General features: G+C 35.0%; 1 protein-coding gene across 1 annotated transcript in view; it reads left to right on the forward strand.

Annotated features, from left to right (window-relative positions):
* Sema3c (semaphorin 3C) overlaps positions 1–22,575 on the forward strand; it is a 144,404-nt gene that overhangs the window by 92,510 nt on the left and 29,319 nt on the right. The window contains exons 9-12 of the mRNA XM_090332899.1: positions 1,068–1,182; positions 3,368–3,437; positions 4,162–4,306; positions 13,148–13,370. Of these exons, the coding sequence (XP_090189025.1) occupies positions 1,068–1,182; positions 3,368–3,437; positions 4,162–4,306; positions 13,148–13,370 (553 nt within the window). The remainder of the gene's footprint in view (positions 1–1,067; positions 1,183–3,367; positions 3,438–4,161; positions 4,307–13,147; positions 13,371–22,575) is intronic.

Genomic DNA, 22,575 nt, shown 5'->3' on the forward strand with positions numbered 1-22,575 from the left:
CATTACTTCTCATGCACTGAAGGAACTTTGTATAATATATGTGTTTGCATGAGTCATATGAGATTATTTTGTACTTTTTTATTGACAGTCTTCAAGGAAATAATTTGGTTGTAGCTTTACTTTGACTATTTTTTTTACATTCCTAGAATGCATTGGTATTTAAATAGCTAACTTGTCTATTACCATAGAAACTGGGCAGCTCTTACAATTAAAATACAGCTAAATCTCCATAAAAGATAGATATTATGAAACAGCCTATAGTCATGAAAAATTAAGAAATATTGCAGCAACTATAATTCTAAATTTAAACAGTAACCAAAATATTCTGTATCAACAATAAACCTATATACTACTCAAAAACTCAAAACATTCTCTCATACAGTAATTTCATTGTTCTGTTTAATTATATATGATTAGCATCCTTTTTCAATAAATATTCTTATGTTATTCATATTAATTTATCTCAACATATTGCAAATAGGTGGTCAATGAACACCTATTTCTTAGTCACTTAGGAGAAGATAAAAAAGCAACTAGAGGGACTAAAGGCCTCTGGACAGAAAGGGGGAAAAGCTCACAAATAAACATTTGTGAATGATCAAAATGGCAATTCTGATTAGAAGTATAGAAGACTGACAAGGCGGGGGGGAATATTAAGAATAAGAATAATACAATGAAGGAGGGAAAAATGAAACTGTATGGATCATTTTGTATAAAGATATGCACATTCTCCTGAGTAGAACAGAATACAATGTACCGCAATTTTTGTTCGTTTCCAAGAACAATTATTAAGAAAAGGCAAAAAGTCACCCATTCTTCATAATGTAGATGTTTCTATCAAAGGTTGTTAATTAGGACATATTTATTAACTCTTAATAATGTAGGAAAATAATACCCATAAAATTCTGGACATTTTATAAAATATTTTAAATATTTTTGATGTATAAATGTAGTTTATCTATTCTTCAGATTATAATAAAACGTACAGAACCAGAGACCAAGTAGAGCTTTCAATGCCTCTCCATCTTTCCTTAAGTGACCTCAATCCTTTTGCAAAATGGTTTCAGAATGACACTGGTGGGCTGCGAAGCCTCGTAAACAAATGGACCACTTTCCTAAAGGCAAGGCTTGTGTGCTCTGTCACGGATGAAGATGGCCCAGAAACACACTTTGATGAGTTAGGTAAGTGCATGAGAGACTGAACAACATTTCTGAAAGGGAGTTTGTAATATTCATATATTTCAGTGCAATCTCAGAAGACTTATCTTCCATGAGTATTTGCAACAAAAGCCATGTGCCAATTTGAATTAATGATTAGGATATTGCTCATCATTTTCCTTGAATATTTTTGAATCTCTTTTATCATACTATTTTGAATCTCTTTTATCATACTACATGTGAATGTAAATGGCATATTTCTATAATATAAATATATATGTAAGTACTAACATGTTTCTGTTTTTATACATATATCTGTATATGTATATATATATAGCCTATATCAGAACATCTAACTTACAGGTTTAAAATCAGCTTCCATAAGAATACAGTTTGTAAAATGAATTCATAGACTTGAATGCAGATAGAAAAATATTGAAGTAGAAATTAGAATTGTGTTCCTGCTTCTTGGACCTGAAATTAAATATTCCCTCTGTGGTATGAGAAAGGTAAATTTTCCAGGTTGAATTAAGACTAAATAGTTTTTTTCTGTTTTGGAAAATGTTCTCGTCACTCAGATTACCTGGGTGTGTATCACAATTTGAAATGCACTAATGCTTTTAAGAATCTCTTGTCTTAAAAAAAAAAAGAATCTCTTGTCTTTCACTTTAATTTCTTAAAATATGAAATTGTGCCAGACTCAGTGGCTCACACTTGTAATCCAACGTACTCAGGAGGCTGAGATCTGAGGATAATGGTTCAAAGCCAGCCCGGGCACTAAAGAACGTGAGACTCTTATCTCCAGTTAACCACTAGAAAAGCCAAAGTGGAGCTGTAGCTCAAGGGGTGGGGTGGTAGACTTCAGCCCAGAGTTCAAACCCCATGACCAAGAGGGGAAAAAAAGTGAAATTATGTCTGTTATCAAACTGGGAGGTGGACACTGAAGCATGGCATTGGATTGTAATATGCAAAAACATTGATGGTTCTAACCATGATAACGTGAAATAGATGTTCTAATCAACCATTATGTTGATAATGCAAGCGAACATTTTATAAGGTAGGCTAGTAACTCACTATCTTCCCCCCAAACACACACACACACACACACACACACACACACACACACACACACACACACACACACACACATCTGCCAATTCTTTGGTTCTGTCTATTTACTTTGAGAGAGAACTAACAGCCTTTTTCATATGCAGAGAAGCTAAATGTTTCTTAATTTTTACATGAGATCCTTAACTACTCTGGTATTTGTCTCTAAAGACTGTATTCTTAAAATATTTCAATCAGGTTGTTTTTTGTTTTATTGATTTTTTTTGTGTGTGTGTTGTCATGGGGCTTGACCTCTGGGCCTAGGCGATGTCCCTGAGCTCTTAAGCTCAAGGCTACCTACCTACCCCCTGAGCCACAGCCCCACTTCCCCTTTTCTAGTGATTAATTGGAGATAAGAGTCTCATTTTCTTTAGTGCCTGGGCTGATTTGAACTAAGATCCTCAGATCTCAGCCTTCTGAGTAGCTTGGATTGCAGGCATAAACTATCATACCTGGCTCAATCAAGTTTTTATGATTATCATGGAAGTTGATTATAAGTTAGGATTTTCTTTCAGAAATCTATTTAAGGTTTTGTAATTTAGAGATACTTTATGTACTTTTGTCTTTGTGTTAATATTTGGAAAAAATCTTGTCAGAGGAACTACTTGTTAAGATAAATATGTCACTAGTAATGTCGAACATAAGCCGTATTTCCCTATTTATATAGAAATGTCAATGTGAATACATTATCATGATAGAACTTTAAACTCTTGCTTAAGGAGAAATTGAGAGTTGTAATATTTTTAAATAAGAAAATTATATATCATTGAAGGCTATTTAAAACAGTCACAAACAAGCAATAACAATGTTCTTATAACTTGCTAGCCAAGGACTCTTACAAAAATAAGCTCCCCTTTTATCTTAATGTATTATTTTTTACAAGGTTCGAGTATGTATTATATTCCATTGTGGTCATTTCACTTAATGTATTATTAGCTTAGTTGACATACAGAAATGGTGTTCATAAATCTTATTTCTGTCTGTATCCATCATTCAGTTGTTTCCAAATTATAGTCATATTCCAAGGATAGCTTTCTAAATTGCTGAAATTAATTTCTTACAATACCATTAAAATTTGTGAACTTAATTTTCTTTTTTGTAGAGGATGTGTTTCTTCTGGAAACTGATAATCCAAGGACAACACTGGTGTATGGCATTTTTACAACGTCAAGGTAATTGTCACATGAGTATGTTTCACGAGTCAATAAAATATGGAGCAATAGTAGTTCTAAAATATTCTTTATATTTTTATATACATGCAATAGTGCTACCATTTTGCTTAGATTTCCAGATTGCCAAATTATGCTTAAACTGAAAAAACAGTTTTCAGAATTATTCATATAATGAATGTTCTAATTGCAATTATTATTCTTATATTATGTTTTATGTTATTTTTCTCCAAAAAATGGAAACATGTATTATAATGTAGAAATAAAGGGAAGAAGATATAGTAAGAAATAAAATCTGAGGGGCCAGGAGTTTCGCCTAGTGGTAGAATGCTTGCCCAACATGTACAAAGACCCAGGTTCGATTCCTCTGTACCACATCTATAGAAAAGTGGGAAGTGGTGCTGTGGTTCAAGTGGCAAGAGCTAGCCTTGAGGAAAAAGCCCAAGGACAGTGCTCAGGCCCTGAGTTCAAGCCCCAGGACTGGCAAAAAAAAAAAAAAAGAATGAAAGAAAATCTGAATAGAGGCAATTTTCATGAAAACTCTGGAAATTTGTACTGCTGAGTGACTTAAACTGTGGCAGTAAATGTAAATGTATGCCTGTAGGTACCACAAAGCAGGAGATTTATTATTTTTATCAGCTTTTTATTGGAAGTTTTGCTACTTTTTAAAAATTGTAGTGCATGTTTTAAAAGAAGAAAATATACACTTTCTGTTTTTACTTTTCAGCTCAGTTTTTAAAGGCTCAGCAGTGTGTGTGTACCATTTATCTGATATACAGACTGTGTTTAATGGGCCTTTTGCCCACAAAGAAGGGCCAAATCACCAGCTGATTTCCTATCAGGGTAGAATTCCTTATCCTCGCCCGGGAACTGTAAGTATACTACAAATTTTCAGTGTAATTATGTTTGCAATATGATTTGACAAGAGATGATATCATATTGACATTTATTTTGCAATGGCAGATTTATTATGTACACAAATTTTCAGCCCATAAATTCTAGCCTTGTGGAGGCTTCACAGGTTTGGAACTATGCTAAGATATCATTATATTAGAAAATACTTGCTAGTTATGTTGTCTCATATCCATAATTCTAGCTACTCAGGAGGCAGAGATGAGAAGGATTATAGTAAAAAGTTATCAAGAACCCCCATCTCAGCCATAAGCTGAGCATATAGATATCTGCAATTCCAACTAAGTAGGAGGCAAAAACATTAAAAACAAACAAAGCTATCCAAAAAATAATAATAACCTGAAGAAAGACCTGAACAAGTGATTCAGTTTATAGAGTTGTGTTGTAAATACAAGATTTGATTTTAAAGTATAAAACTGATAAGAAAGAAAGACTCTTCTCTAAGGGTTAAATGCTAGTAGAATCATGATTTAGATTATAAATTTATGTAAATTAAAGAGACTATACTATTTTCCAATTAACATAGGACTTTTAACTTTGAAAGGTTACCTGCCTACCTCCCTATTCCAATTCTCCTTTCTCTCATCCTTTTTATTTTCTATTTTTCTCTCTCTTTCTTTTGACAATATCTCATTATGCAGCCTATGCTGGGATAATAGAACTATTCTACCATGCCCTGTTAAAGTTCAAGAATTCAAAAGTTCAAAAATTTTATTGGTAGTTGTTTCTCAACCTTCTCTAGTTTAAGGAATCTCAATTGTTTTAGTAAAGGAATTATCATTCGTGAATTAACTTAGAGACAGCATGGCAGATCTATTTCAAATTTTAGACTATATTTAGTTATAACTTATATATTGCTCAACAAAAAATGTTTCGCATATGTGCAAGTAACTACAACAAAAGTGATATTCTAATGCAAGTGAATAATTTATAAAATATAAGACTCTAAACATTAGAACTACTCAACTATTTGTTGCTCTGTAAATCACTTCAACTAGAAGTACTATTTTGAAAGCATTTCGATTCATGATTTAAGGAAAGCATGGAAAGCTAACTTTCCTAACAAAGACACAGATTGTGTACTGGCAAATTGGAATTCTACCTTTTTTTAGGAATCCCATAACAGAAAAGAAAAAAAACTTGCAATTTGTTTTTCATCTGTCCTTAATTATGTTGCTTTCTAGAATATTGATTAGATTTTCCTTTTGAAAACTGTCAGACTAAAAGACGATTTTACTCAATTTCCTACTAAAAGAATACAGTCCTTTTCTATTTCTGTCATTTTTTTAGAAACGAGTGATAAGTCATAATATTGGATATATGTGAATAAGAAAAAATATTCTATCAAAACAGCAAAATATAATTGACAAAATTCTTAAGTAATTAAAATACTTTCTTCACCTTGTCTTGTAAACTTACAATATTTCTCACCCATATATTTTACTAATTGTTGATTCCTTTACTTTTGTGTCATTAGAATGTATGTAGAGTGTATCAGGACCTTGTTTTCTCTCATGTATTAAACTATGTTGATGTCAAAAGTTTCATATGAAAAGATATTAAGGCTTTCAAAGAAACTATTGGACCTATTCAGAATTTAAAAGCACTGAGTTTTACTTCCTGGATAAGATGCTCAAAAATAGAATAGTAAGATATAGTTTATAAAAATTAATTTTTGGTAATTTATGAGGACTGATACTTATCCCTATATGTATTACCTTTTAAATTTTTTTTCTTGCCAGTCATGGGGCTTGAACTCAGGGCCTGAGCATTGTCCTTGGACTTTTCTCAAGGCAAGAGCACTACCACTTGAGCCACAGTACCACTTCTAGCTTTTCTTTTTAATGTATGTGGTACCGAGGAATCGAACCCCAATCTTCGTACATGCTAGGCAAGCAGTCTATCAGTAGGCCAAACATATTAGCAATGAATTCTCATTGACCATTAGAGCCATAGCTTCATCTTTTCTTTCATATATATAAAAAGCACGTTACATAGGACCTTGTGATGCAATTAAGGATCATCTTGAACGTAGTATGCAGCCCATGCTAGCCTCTAAGCTCAGAAATGCTGTTAACAAGTGGGCACCAACACGCTGTTTCAAGGTTTTATTTTACTGATGGATTGGTTGGTTAATGGATCGATTGCCATACTGGAGATTAAAACTAGGACCTGTGTATGCAACTGAAGCATTCTACCACTTGAGCCCTTTCTCCAACCATCTCTTCCTCTTGAGCATGAAATTTTATACGTAACTGGAATAGTGTATACCTTCATCCATGATTTCCACTACTCTCACTCTTTTTGATGGTACCAGGATCTGAGCCTAGAGCCTTGCACTTGCAAAGCAAGTGCCCAGACCACTGAAACCATACCCTCAAGGTTTTTTGTTACTTTTTGTTTTGTCTGTGCTAGTTGGATTGGGTTCCACCTATTGGTGTGTAGCAATTAACTAAAACAATTGGCATTGTTCTGGCTTAAATGAGGGTTTAGTGAGTGCTCTCTCAGGCTGGCTTTGATTCATGAACCTCCTAATCTCAGCCTACCCAGTAGCTCAGATCATAGACATAAATACCTTGCCTAAATTTATCGATATTTTCTTGAATAAGGTATATATAGATTAGTATAGAAGCAACTGACTTGTAAAGTCAATAAAGTTGTGTGTCCATTCCTGAGATCTCAAGAGAAGAAACTTTTTAAATAGGCTACCAAAAGAAATGAAAGAGAACTAAGGCTATATCAGAATCTGAGACCTCAGGTTCTGACATCTCATCCTGACTTTGCTCTGGACCCAACTCATACCCAGCTCCCAATAGTAAATTGTGTTCAAACAATTACCTCTTCTAAAGTAAGGACACCATAGTGGTAACTAGAAATTAGCCATGGTGGAAACAATTTATACTATAAAACTTGGCAGTTGCTGTAAATCAGGGATTGTTTCCCTAAGAAAAGCCTTACTTCTTATCATGCTCTTCAACCTCATGACTACTTTAGCACCACCTTAATATATGTGCAGGGAGCTCTGAGATTAACAGGAAAAAAGACCCACTAGTGCAAGAAGCAATTACTCTGAACAGTGTGGGAACACAGCAACCATTTTGTATAAAAATAAATTCATGCAAATTATAAAATTCTGCTAACTATTCACTGTTCATAATTTTTTAGCTGCTAAGAATAAGCATTTTTTTCTTTTCCCTCTCTGTTCTAAAACAGTGTGGAATAATTCAAGGATTAGTGATACACATCTGGAAAAGACTGTGAAAAAAGGGAGTAGTCAGTACTTAAGACATATTTCTATTATGTGGTTGTTTTACATCTGGTGTTGAGACCAGAACAGCTCCTTTAAATCCAAAAATTGTCTGATGAATGATCCTTAGGGAATTAAAGTGTCAGGGTGGAGGAATGACCTCTGGAAGTTCTCCTGGAGAAGCATATTTCCTTGAAGATCAAGTCCCTCCACCCTTCGCTCAGCAAAACACCATGAAGTCAGCTCTGTGACTCACAGTGGCTGGTGACTGTCTCTTCCCTGGGGCTTCCTGATTATGTAGCCAGAGGATTTTAAGCCAAGTGACCCAAAGCATTCCTCTCTTTGGGGTCAAGAATGCTGCCTCTGAAGTCCTCCCAATAAAGGATCAACTGTGATTGTCAGTCTGTATTTCCCCTCGCAGTAGCCTGTTGCTGGGTCAACCTCATAAATATAACCACGTTCTTAAAGAAATGGCAGTGGCAGAAATCCTATACACTCATTCTGATGTTCCCTGAAGGTGCTCCTTATAAAGCAAGCTTGATAGCTGTCTTAACAAACATCTCAACCAGCAAGGCTGAGTCCATAGGAGGAAGCCTGCCAATTGTGTCATAATGTTTTTCCATAAGTAACTCAAGTTTGTGGAAGAAACAAGACACCTCTGGTATGTTGCAAAGGGCAGCCAAAGACTGCCGACTCTCTCTGTGGCCAGGCTAACATAGTACATTATTCTATCCCAACATGTATAAAGCTTCTGCAGAGATTTCTTTTGTATAAATTGCATATCCTGGTAAAACAGCACCATTTTTAAAGCACACCATTTTAATAACTATAACTGTAGCAGAGAAATCTGCTATAGTACATCAGGAATTACATAGAGTTTCCTATCAAAACATCTACACTGGCCCAGGCAGACTTAAGTTCTACACTTTCCTAGGTTTATTACTAGATATATTTTGATTAAGTCCCTATGACAACTATTACCAAATCAAGTCCTATTATTTTAGATTAGTCCCAAATTATTCCTGTTTCTTAAATATTTTGCTTTGACAAAAGCCTACTTATTGATGTATTTTTGTCTAGAAAAGAATAATCACTCATTTTTCTGTCACCTATATCAAAGTGCTTTGTGGATAAAAAGTCTTAAAAGAAGGGACATGTGTTTTTGTACATTACTATATTAGCTTTGAAAGTTTGTGAAATGGATGTGAAAAGGATCTCTAAGAGGAACACTTGAAAATATCTAACCAAAATTAGTTTTATGAGAATTTGTAGAGTGAAATTAACCTGAAAAATGATACCACAGTGGAAATTGCATTTATGTATAACAATACAGGAATGTTATTTGATCTTGAGGTTTCCATACATGTGCTTTACTACATCACAAGATAAAGGAAAATGAGCTCATTATATTTGTATTTAGGCATATAATCCTGAGTGATCTCACTAGTGAAGATAAAAGTCTTTTTTGTTCTACCTGACATTTTATTATTCATCATATATTTTATCTGTAAAGCTGAAAGTATGCATCAGTAGAAGTAGCTGGGTTACTTATTTACTTATTTAATTTAGGAATTATGGAGGTAAGTAACCTTACTATTATTTTTTTTCTGGATTTCAGTTCCTTTAACAAAAGACAGAAACTATGCACTAATAATTTAATAGCTAATTTACCTAGTAATATTAATTTATTGACAGACAGTTGTTAGCCAAGGTCTTATTTCCACTTAACAACTCAGAAACTGGAAGTGGTGCTGTGGCTCAAGTGGTAGAGCCCTAGCCCTAAAAACAAAGAGGCTCAGAGACAGCATTCAGACACTGAGTTCAAGCCCCACAATCCACCAAGAGAAAAGATAATTGTTTCATTAATTTGGAATCAGCTTATTGTTGGAGACATTTGTTTCCATGAGAGTTCAGTTTGTTAGTATAAAGTCTCAAAAACGATGGAGGGAAATTGAATAAGTGTGATTCAATGTATGTGGATTACTATTTAATTTACCAGTTATGGGGGGTAAGTAACCTTACTAGTATTTTCTTCTGGATTTCAGTTCCTTTAACAAAAAGACAGGAACTAGGCACTAATAATGAGCTCATAACACACCTAAGTATACCAAGTGCAAATTATAAAAATCACCTCACCATGTAGACTAACTTTTGACCTTCCAAGAACTGACAAATTCAAGAGCTTGCAAATACTTAAGGATCTGTCTTAACTTAGTAAGCCATAATTAGTGGTGGTTTATGACTGTCTGCAACTTGTTACATTGCCCATGCTTTGTTCTTTCCATGTCTTCATCCAGTGAGCAGTGCATCTCCCTTTTTCCATCTGCATGAAGAATGAGTAAAGAAAACATCCATAATGATTTCATGTTTCTCCCAAATATGGAACATATCCTCCAGTTTAGAACAACCTCAAATTAAATTCTTGTCCTCATTTTGGGGTCCGTTGTGTGCAATGCTTTTTCTTCCAAATCAAAGCATATGAGTTCCAAATAAAGGAGTAACAAGTGGAAGACTTAGTTTTATTGCTGGTCTCATTATTGCTCCTTTGGGAGTTTATGTCATTGCTTCTTATGAAATTTCTCAAAAAATAAAACTTTTTTAAAAGAGATCTTTATGTACTGTAATTTTTTTTTTTTTTGCTAGTCTTGGGCTTGGGCTCAGGGCCTGAGCACTGTCCCTGGATTTTCTCAAGGCTAGGGCTCTACCACTTGAGCCACAGCACCACTTCTGGCCTTTTGCTATGTATATGGTACTGAGGAATCGAACCCTGGTTTTCGTGCATGCTAGGCAAGCACTCTACCACTAGGCCAATCTCCCAGCCCATGTACTGTAAATTTTAAATATCACTGGATTCTTAATTTTAGGCTTTTCAATCATGAAAGTCAATTTTAAACTATGTCACTGTCTTGCAATTTGTCCCAAAACTTAGGAACATGGTTATAATCACATTAGTTCCCTAAATTAAGAAACAAGTTGTTGTTAGTAAAACAAAATTGGTATAACTTTAAATTTTTCATATAATCTCTGGTAAAACTTTTCTGTAATACTACACTGACCAGGTTGTTCTGAAAACTGAATACATGACTTTGCAAACTAAATGAGTTGGACTGCATTAATAAGCTGTGGAGATGTGCATGCGATTGTGAATCTATCTGGCAACAATGACCTAAAGGCACAAACAACTGCGGGTAACAGTCACATGGCTTCAAATTAGAGGTTGCTTTATATGGCTGTTTGTCTTCTAAAACTGAATCAGCAGTGAAGTTTTGGCTGATTCCATTCAAAATGCCCCATTTCAATCTTTTGGTTAAATCTGGAAGCACAAGTTTACCCTCCTATACAGAAACAATCAGCAACTAACATGTGTCCATTGGCATTTGTGGATATGGCACAACTTTCCAACTCTCAATCCCATTACATTCTTCTGTTCATATTGATGCTGTTATGTTCCTTTGACCTTGAACCTTTTATTTAGAATAAGTAAAACCAAGAAATAGGTTTAAATAATAAGTTGTGTTGTAGGCAGTGGGTATATTCTCATGCATTTAATAGAGTAGGTCAACATTATTATTTATATATAAATATATATATAATTTTTGCCAGTCCTGGGATTGAGCTCAGAGCCTGAGCACTGTCCTTGGGCTTTCTTAGGGCTAGAGCTCTACCACTTGAGCCTCAGCACTACTTCCAGCTTTTTTCTATGTATGTGGTACCTAGAAATTGAACCTGGGTGTTCATACATGCTAGGCAAGCACTCAACCACTAGGCCAAACTCCGGGCTTATTTTTATATTTGTACATGTTAAAATATTACACTTAACAATATTACTTATATGATTTAATATTTTGCTCCTGTTGAGTGAGTTTGAGCTGTGAACTTCAAGCTTCAGCAATTTTCCCAGTCTAATCTGAAGTTTGGATCAGATGTCCCATGGATAGAAACATTGCTTCAGTGGCCTTCTCAGCTTTCTTTTCAGAAGAGTGAAGCATCCAGATCATTTACTTTTACATGGCTCACTCTTTTTTCTTTCCTTCCTTCCTTCTCTTAAGAAATTTCTTCCTCCTTCCCTCCCTCCCTCCCTTCCTCCCTCCCTCCCCCTCTCTCCCTCCCTCCCCCCTCTCTCTCTCTCCCTCCCTCCCTCTCTCTGTCTCTCTCTCTCTCTCTCTGTCTCTCTCTCTCTCTCTCTGTCTCTCTCTCTCTCTCTCTCTCTCTCTCTCTCTCACACACACACACACACACACACACACACACACACACACAACACACACATACCATATTGTTATTATAAAGGTGATGTTAAGAGGAGTTGTTGTAATGATATGTCAGGTAAAGAGTGTATTTCTTTTTTTGTACAATGTCATTGCTTCCCTCCCTCACTCCTTGTTTTCCCTCCCATCCCTGCCTACAAGTTGTATAGTTCATTTTCAACATAATATCCATTGAGTACCAAGCAGTCTTTTTTTTTTTTTTTTTGGTGTGTCATGGGGCTTGAACTCAGCCTGGGTGCTGTCCCTGAGCTCTTCAGCTCAAGGATACCGCCCTTCCCCTGGGCCTGGATGGTGTCCCTAAGCTCTACAGCTCAAAGCTACTGCCCTACCCATGAGCCAAGCTGTACTTCCTGTTTTCTAGAGGTTAATTGGAGATAAGGGTCTCAGGTCTTTTTGTGCCCGGGGTTGGCTTTGAACCTTGATCCTCAGATTTCAGTCTCCTACATAGCTGGGATTACAGGTAATGAGCCACCATGCCCAGCAAGAAGGCCATTTGTTTTTAAGGTTTTATTATTTCTTACTGACTTTGACTAAAGGCTCTAAGCCTTTCCTTTGCCTATCTTTTAAACTAAGGGCTGAATAAAGCAATGTAAGTGCTGGAGGTGGACTGAAGAATGAAGCCAGGGCAGCAACAGATGCCAAAAAGCGGGAGGGAAGAAAACTTGAAATTCATTAGCAGCAAGAACTATCATGGATGAGAGCCTCAGGCCAGATCACACAAAGGCGTGCAGGCTAGTGTAGGTTGTTGAGATTTTATTCTAAAGTTAATAGACATGAATGGAATCTTTTCTAGTGGAGGCTTTCAAATTTCCTTTAGCAAATTAATAGTTTACTCTTAGGAAGGGAGAACAGATGGAATAAAAAGAGTTTTCAAAACTCTTGTAAAATGAACTTTTGATTTAATTCCATAAGTCACCATCTAATAAATTTTAACCAATGGCAACATTAGATTGTTCCTACAAGTTTTTTGTTTTCTAAAAGCAACAACAACAAAAGGTGATAGATGAGGAAAAAGGGAAATGTATACCACATGCAAAAGCTTCAGCTCCTCTGGAAACAGATAGGATAGGATAAGTACACTTTCCTTCCTTCAATTATCTAACTCATGGAAGGAGTAGCATTTCATATTTTCTACAGATGGCATGCAGAGATGGTCAAGCTGTTTATTTTCTTTTCAATGGATAATAAATATTCCTAAAGCAGTTGACGCTTCTTGTTTTGAGAAGAAGGCTTTTGATAATTACTAAACTATTTTATTAACTTATTTTCTCAAAATATTTTTTCAGTGTCCAGGAGGAGCATTTACACCCAATATGAGAACCACTAAGGAATTTCCAGATGATGTAGTGACTTTCATCCGAAACCACCCTCTCATGTACAACTCCATCTACCCCATCCACAGAAGGCCTTTGATAGTTCGTATAGGCACTGACTACAAGTACACAAAAATAGCTGTGGACAGAGTCAACGCAGCCGATGGGAGATATCATGTCCTGTTTCTTGGAACAGGTGAGTCAAGCCATATTTCAAAGATTGTGTTCCATACAGGTGGTAGGTGCGGGCCTTTGGATGGACAGTGAAATGCTCCAATGTTTCCTTTAGTCTGGACTTTGGAGAGCTCTTTAAATCTTTTGATGACTCAGTTTTCACATCTTTAAATGGAGCTAAAAATTATATATTTGTATTAACAGAAGTATGTTGAGACATTCCCCAATTGGCTCTGTAAGGATAGAGATGGATGGTGGGGGCTCAATTTGGAACGTTTATTGATTTATTTGATATGAATATTTCAATCATAGTTGATTTCAATCTCCCATAGTGTGTTTAATTTGTTCACAGAATATGCAAAATGTTTTAATAAATTGTCATAAGCCACCGGAAAGGTATTTCAGCACATTGTCCTTACCATAGATTAGGCAATGCTCATAGCTCTTATTATTTTACTGGAAATGTCCATAATTCACATAATTCATTTTTAATTAATATTTTATTTAACTTATCATTTAATTTAATTAATTTGATGAGTATTTTCTGAAGACCAGAGTTTGGTCATTGCTTATAATCCTTTGATTTCAAAGGAGCACTTACTGTGGAACAGATCATGGACTATATTGCATCTAAAAAAACACAAATTATTTTAAATCATAGATTTTAGATATTAGGATTCAGTGAGAATCTGGGAGATCTTGGTTCTCCATGTAAAAGTGGCCATTTTATCATCAGACAAACCTTCTCTACTCAGCTCTGTCTTAATTCTTCATCCTCAAATTGTGAATTTTACTAGTACTAATTATGATAAAATAGCTACACATTTTAAATCTGCTAAATTACTTTATGCTGTTACACTAAGTCCTGACTGAGGAATTAAACAGTGCGGAGGATACCAAAAGGGCTGGGATGTAGCTCCGTGGCAAAGTGCTGTCCTAGCAAGTTCAATGTCCTGGAGTTGATCCTCAGTGCCCCCCCCAATAAAAGACAAAGAAAAAAAATCCTGTCTTGCAATATCATTTTTCAGCGGTTTAAGATTTCCTGATAAAATTTTGGAGTAAGTAGGGCACAAATATTTATTCATAGCTGTTAAGGTACAGTTTGATTCTCAGCAGAGGGATTTATAATTTCTGTGGTAATAGCCCAAGTCCTTTTGTTTTCTATATTATTACTTACGAAAGGATAAATACAAGGGCAGAAAATGAAGAAGGAAAACACCTTATCAAAATACGATTAGTTATTAAGATATCATTAGTGACTGATTAGTTGATTCTGAAATGTTATAACAATATTGCTTCAATATAAAAAGTCATTTGTATTCCACAAACAGGAAACACAGCCTAGTGATCATTAAATATTCTATACGGTCTTGGGGGTGGTGATGCGGGTAAAATACCTCTTGTATACTCTACCTTTGTTCTTGTAATTCAACATTGTAACCTGTTCTCTGCTTTTATTATCTAGAGGCAGAAATTTCACTGTGTCCTTTTTTATTCTATTAGTGCAAAGCTTGCTATATTATGATATGCAATAAGTCTTTGGGAGAAGGACTAAGTGGTAAAACGTGTTTAACATTCGCAAGGCTCTAAATACAATCCTCAGCACCAAAAAATATTTTAAATATCATAAAGCATGTATATGAATAGAGTCAACTTTACTTGGAATCACAAATATTTTTTAAACCATAATAAAAATGTTTGTGTTGAATGGGTTTTACATTAAATTTTTTCAAGAAAAAAGTGATCATTGTCATTTAATTTTTATAAATGAATAAAAATAAAATTTCTCCTTAAAAATAAAATAAAATTATATATTTGTTGTAAGAAATGAGCTTCTCAATGTAAAATATATAGAAGAGTTCACCTAGCAAAGTGAAATGTAACACTTGGGATCCATTTTCTAAGGATTATGTTGAAGATAATTATAAATAGCAGATTCTGTACCACATTTGCAAATGAATTGAACTGAAATATAGGCAGATTGTTGAACAATATTAATTTGGTGGTGTAATACATCCACAATGGTAAATTGTAATTGTCAGTTTCCTTTGACAGAAGTGAAAATACTCTTGGTCAGAGATTTTAAAAATGTAAAAAGATTTGAATTTTTTTTAATGACAGTGCTTCTCAAAGTGAGGTCCTTTGACAAGCACAATCAATATCACTGAGATTTATAAGAAATACTACTTTTTATTTTTTGAAAGATATTACTAATACTGATTTTTATATCATATTTCAAAAGTCAAGTATTCAAGAAGGGATTCACTATATACAATCACTGACACATAGATTTTAGAACATAATTAAGCTGAGGTAGGAATGCTAAAGGTGAAACACAGCTATTCATTAACAAGACCAGGTGGTAATTGTAATTCATCCTATAATCTGAGAATCAGTAAAAAAAAAAATGTATACTAAAACTTTAGCTAGCTGGCTAAGCAAGTAACTAATGCTAGATTTCTTTGTTTAATTTGTTTCCTTGGATATCAGTTCTTTTAGCTTCACTGATGTGAATAACAGAGTTTTCACACAGCTCTTACTACAATGATAAAGTTCCCTCTTAGCTTTCCTATTGCCATATCAAAGCTACTGCATGAAATCTGCTACTCTCTCTTCTAATTTAGGAAACAGGCTTAAAACATGTCTGTAGAAGTCATTATACAACATGGCAGCAATGGAATACATATTTTGCATTAAATGGTGAATTGAACTCAGATTTCAGTCAGTTTAATAATGTGGTTTTACTTTTTCTTGGAAAAATCTGCTTTTCTTATAAAATTTCTTTTCTTCATATTTATTTGACTTCAACCCTTAGAATTTTTAATTCTCACATAATGTCAGCTGGAAATTTCAGAGATAGAGACTGTTAGAGCATGTGGCAAACTCACCCTGATTCTTCATAAATGAGTTTTCGTTAGTTCCTCATCAATTCCCCACAATCCAAGTGCCAACCAAGTCCTTCCCTCCAGGCTAACCATGCCTAATGACTCTAGGCTTTTTTTCTATCTCCAAGATTTCTAGTATTATTATTGCTATTGTTATTATAATTCTGTTCTTAATCACCTTATATTTTCCCTTTTCATTGTCACTGGAATTTGAACTCGAGCACTCTACAACTGCAATTATATCCCCATTTATCCATACTTCAGTTTATTTTCCTGATATGATCTAGCTTTTGCCAGAGTTAGCCTCAGACCACATCCTTTCTACCTCTGCTTCCCACATAGCTGGGATTGTAACATGGACAGCCATACCTACTTTGTTCTTTGAAAGAATCTCATTAGATGTTGCTCTCATTAGAATAGCTTGAAACCACAATTCTCCTGTCTCTGTCTCTCAGGCAACTAGGATTACAGATGTGAGCCACTGGGCCTGGGTCTTCCAAATTTTGTTCCACAAGTCTTGATTTGATAAAAAAAAAAATATATATATATATATTAAAACCACACGTATTCACATGCTACTACTTCTATATTATTGCTGATTTTGGCAATGATTTGATAATATTTTTCTGATAAGAAATGCCATTCTTTAAGCCACTGAAATACTTCACTGTTTTTCATTGCAACATTGAGCATTGTGGTGTCTCTGCTTCTTTCACCCATTTATCATGTAATTCTTGCCTTCTCCTGGTCATTCTTTTTTAGTTGCTGTGTGGGAACCTCAGTTCAGTGTTTCTATCCATGGCCCCTCTTTTGATACCTTCTTTGATCATCTCATTTATTCAATAGGCTTTAATTACCTATTTTTCACAAACAATTCAAAATGTGTGTCATTAATCCTTGCAAACTCAGTATTCGATTTACAATTTACTAGTACATAACATGTATTATGTAACCCATTAACATTTCAAACAACATGCTTCAAGCTCAACTTATCCTTTTCTAAGACTCAAGCCAGAACTGAATTCAATATTGCATATCTGTATTCATTGCTGTACTTCACTCTCAAGGTTCTATCTGCCTTTGATAAGTAATTTCTCTGTAGGCATAGCATAGTAGTGAATTCATTCAATGCATATTTGTCAAGGTAAACTAAAAATATAATAATGTCCATTGTTAACTCTTGTGGTAGACTGAATTCATAAATCTCTGTGAAAACATTTATCTTCATTTGCCTACAAGATGTGTTCTTCTAACAAATAGGCTCCATACAAATGAGCAAAACAAGTGCTTTTAGACTCAGATCAGATCAGCCAATATAGTTTTCTTTTGAAAAAAAACCCTATTTTTTCTTGAATCAAAATAGAGCCTTAGCTCAGCCTAATATCTTGATATTATACAGAAGAGATCATTGTTTTCTTTACTTTTTGTAGCCTGATTTAAAGTCACACTTTGATGGCATAGTCAAATTGTTGTTTCATTTTCTACTTCATGGATTTTTTTTTTTTTTTTTTGCCAATCCTAGGCTTGGGCACAGGGCCTGAGCACTGTCCTTGGACTTTCTCAAGGCTAGAGCTCCACCACTTGAGCCTCAGCACCACTTCCGGCTTTTTGCTATATATATGGTACCGAGGAATCGAACCCAGGTCTTCGTGCATGCTAGGCAAGCACTCTACCACTAGGCCAAACTCCCGGCCTTCATGGAAATTTTTATGGATCAAGTTTTCAAGTCTCTGAAGATTGTTCCACAATTTTTATGCAGCTACAAGATACAAGAAGTATGCTTTTGCTCTAATCCTTTGACTTTTCTTGCTGCATAACTTGCTGGCATCTTTACAAAGTTATTCATGTTGGTATTTAAACACTTGTGCATTTTTTTTTCAAAACAATGCTTAGCCATCTGTATTATAGTGAAACACTTCACTAATAATTGCTTAAAACTTCATGGCTGTTTTCAGAATTCTGTCCCAATAGGACAGAATAGGCCAGTGTTTCTGCCAATAGCATCTTTCTGGAGAGATTATTATACCCACTTTACCAATGATCTTTATCCACATTGTCATATCAGATTGAGTTGCCATTTTTAAAGAATGACTATCTGAAATTCGAACAACAGTATATTGATGTAAAATATTTGGTAGTAATATGATTTTATAAAAGAATTCTTTTTGCCTGATGGTTGCTATCAATCAACTTAATCTTTTCTGAAATGGCTCTTGTACAATTGCAGAAAAGAAAAACTAAACTCTTTTTTCTATATCATTGAGTTCATTTTGATTAGATGTAGATGTATAATAAAGTAAGTCTACTTTTATTCTGAATTTTAGAAAACTTGTTATGTTATTAAATTATAAAGTAGAAGCGAAATGACTTGTTTTCTCACTCCTTCCTGCTACCATGTCCTCTAAGAAAATTCACGTATTTAAAATACACACATGAACATACATATAAAAATCAGTGCTTTGTTTTGTTCTACATTATTTGTTCAGATTCATCTTCATTTTTTCCATGTATTTTTATTGTAATTAATAGAAGGGTTACATTATATTCACCAGATAGAAGGTACATTTTTTCACAAACATTGATATCCTTTCTCATGTCTTGGTCCCCATTTCCCTTCCCATCTTCTTTTTTTTTTTGCCAGTCCTGGGCTTGAGCTCAGGGCCTGAGCATTGTCCTTGGACTTTCCCAAGGCCAGAGCTCTACCACTTGAGCCTTAGCACCACTCCTCAGCACCTGGGCAAGCACTCTACCACTAGGCCAAACTCCTGGCCCCATCATCTTCTTTTTTTAAAAATATCTTTAGGAGAGATGTAAAACAGCAGGAGAGGGCTCTCATGGGATTAGCATTTCTATTTTAACTTTGCCACCTACTGCTTATATCCAGGCCATTTGTTCAGAGCAGATTCTACTGCACAAGCCAAGAGATTTTTGTCTGTTTTCCTTTTGCTTCTGGAGTTAGAAAAATATTTAAGTATTTGGGTCAGGTTCAGGCATATTCTGTCAAATTTTTATTTTAGTACTACTCATGAATCAGAATGGCATGTGGTTTTTGATGGAATAATGATAGTATCCTTATGAATGGGTGTTAAAATTTTAGGGTGATTTAATATTATGGTTTTTTAATGTTGGGTCAATACCTGTGGTGCTCTGCCAAAATTCTTACATGGCATATACGATTTCATGCTTCTTATTAGCTTCCGTTTAACTGCGTAAGTACTAAGTTGAAACACTGGCTCCAATAAGTCTTTTTAAAGTGTGGAGGTTTGAAGTTTGTGCCACATTTGTGACTAAGCCTTAACATGCTTGACTGGTAGTGTTGGAGGCAAACTGGCTTCCTGGTAAGTACAATTCTGGCACATGCAGCTCTTGAAATGGCACACTTAATGATCTTCCGAGCCAGGAATACTGATTTTAAGGACCCTAAAATATCCCATACAAAATGTAGTGCATCAGAGTTTTGGAAAAGCTACTGTCAGTTGGAATCTATGCATGAGTCTCTTTTTAAACATGATATCTATGTTTACCCTTTGCTTAGAAATAAGGAAAAAAATGTCTTTCCAAGTCACTCAATTTTAAAAAAATAATATTTTGGGTCACTGCTTTCCAAAGCAGAATCTGGAAACTTTTGAGGGTTTTCCATGTGTTGTACAGGGATTTTCACAGCAGGCAAGACAAATTTAGCAGAGTAGAATAATGGCTGAACTGATGGGATGAAAATGATAACTAATGGTGTCCGTTGCCCTATCATGTGTGAGGTAGTGAAGAAGGACATTTAAAAAAGATGACAGGCCAACATGATGTCCAATCCAGAGAGAAATGGTCTGAATTAATTTATATCTAAAAGATAGATTTCCTGGAAAGATACATATGGTTAATCTCTGAAGACAATTATTTCTAAAAGCACTCTTCTTTAAACAGAGAGCTTTCTTTTAAAGTTAGCATTAAGGATGTTTTCCTGTAATACTTACATAAAGTACAGTCTTACGAGATGCTCAAGTTGCCATTAATTCAGTATTTACACATAACTTCAGTTTCTGGGATGTTTTGTTATTGTTGTAATGCAATATATGATGTATCTCATTTAACCCTCCTTCTTGTTCACTGAGACACACTGAACCTAAGCTGCTTAGGGTTATATTACTGTTCTGATACATTCCTTGATAACATCAGTATCTAAACTGTTACATTGTTCAAAATAGCTCTTCAATAGACATTATTTGAATGGGTGAATGTCTTGTCTTTATTATTCAGACCTGTGTTCACATGGAACTTTAGAAACATTAAGGTTATGTCTGTATCTAGTTCATGTTAAACCAGATAAGAACATTTTCGGACTTATTTTACTTTCTGGTTATCTGTCGTCTTCAATCTCTAATCTCAATGACATACCACTTTATATTTCTTCTTTTAATGATGCTAATTCAGTTGCATTTTCTCATTTTGCTATAAATACATCATATATATACACATATACATATACATGTTTGAAGATGCTACTGATAGGTAGCTCTTCAGTACCTACCACTGGTATTCCTTTAAGTGCTATCACTGAACCCATCCTCTTGTCAGCATGTCTTACATGTAAACAAATTGTGTCTCATAAAGTGACAGAGAAGACTGGTCAAACTGTGCCTTGAAACAGACAGGATTTTTTTTTTTTTTGCCAGTCATGGAGCTTGAACTCAGGGCCTGAGCACTGTCCTTGGGCTTTCTCAAGACTAGAGCTCTATCATTTGAGCCACAGCACTACTTCCAGCTTTTTCTATGTATTTGGTACCTAGGACTCTAACCCAGTTCTTCATGAATTCTAGGAAAGCACTCTACCATTAGGCAACACTCCCAGTACCAGACAGGATTTTTGTGTGTAAATGAACCTAATCTTTGTAGAATTCAGTGTTATATTTAGAAATGGAGGCAAAGACTTTTAGTGAGAGAGGAAGGAGGCATAGATGAGGTAGCATTAAATATTGTTTTTTTTTCAGGTATCACTAAACTTTTAGACATTTACAATTTGTTTCTTTTCTTTACTTTGTGTGTGTGTGTGGGGGGGGGGTAATAGGGCTTGAACTAGGATGGGTGCTGTCCCTGAGCTCTTCAAATCAAAGCTACTGCTCTACCCTTGACCCAAATCCCACTTCTCATTTTCTAGAGGTTAATTGGAGATAAGAGTCTCAGGTTCTTTTGTGCCCGGGCTAGCTTTGAACCTTGATCCTTAGATTTCAGCCTCCTGAAGAGCTAGGATTACAGGTGTGAGCCATCGTACCCAGCTAGACATTTGCAATTTCTTTGATAGAAATTAAGCCTGTATCCCAAATGTATCATGAATTCACCACAGAAAACTTGACGTCATGGTTCTGTTTACTTAGTTCAAATGGAATCTTCACGGGTGATTGGTAAATTGGGTGAATTTTTAGAAATTGCAAGGACACTGCTTTTCAGCAAGATGAGAGACAGAGTGATGTGCTCTGTGCCATTTTATTGCCAACCTTTATGTAGATGACTTGATAACTACCATGAAAGCTCCATCCTGCATGCTACCTCTATTTAACCTCTACTCACAGGAGTGTAAGTCAATTTTTGACCCTAACGGCATTAATTTATGAAGTCTATTGTCCAGGTGTCAAGAATAAATAGCCACACTATAGTTTTGTTCTTGATGTGCTGCCAAGTTTCCCTGGGATGGATTTGGCAGCCTTTGTCTCCACAAAAGAGCCAATAACCTCCCTCTCACTTGGCCAGGGAGGCATCCCTTTGTGACTACTGCAACACCTCTCTAGCTCTCAGTTGGGGAGGCTTGTGTGGAAAGTTAGCTTTATTTATTTTCCTTTCTTGTTCTGAGAATAGTTCAAATTTTAGAAAATAGAGGGAAACGTTTCATTGTAGAATGTGATATCTAGTATATATTGGAACAAAAAGATTTTAAATGAATTTCTGAGATAAACCAGTTCATTAGAATCATATATTTAATTCAGCAGTTACCTATTTTTTCTTCTCCTCCACAGAAGTGGAGCAGTATAGAATAATGAGCCCCTAAATTCCTACTTTCTAGATTTTAGAATGTCCACAAAAGAATGGAATTCTAGCTTTCCTCTTACTTCATTGAGATGATTGGTATAGTCTTAAGAACTTCTCAGGTAATTAATACATATTGTTCAAAGAATCTAAATTAAGGACGAACTGTTTATGATTTCAGTCTGAACCCACAAGCAGCTTTTGCATGCTAGTTTAATGAATGCTTCCCTGAAGATTTTTTTAATAATGTTAATCAATGGCAATGATCTAAAATTCTGGAAAAAGACATTACTAATTAGTCACAAAATAATGTGGTATGTGTTAAGCCAG

Source organism: Megascapheus bottae, chromosome 5 (genome assembly GCF_031878675.1).
Source record: "Megascapheus bottae isolate mThoBot1 chromosome 5, mThoBot2.hap1, whole genome shotgun sequence".
Lineage (NCBI taxonomy): Eukaryota > Metazoa > Chordata > Mammalia > Rodentia > Geomyidae > Megascapheus > Megascapheus bottae.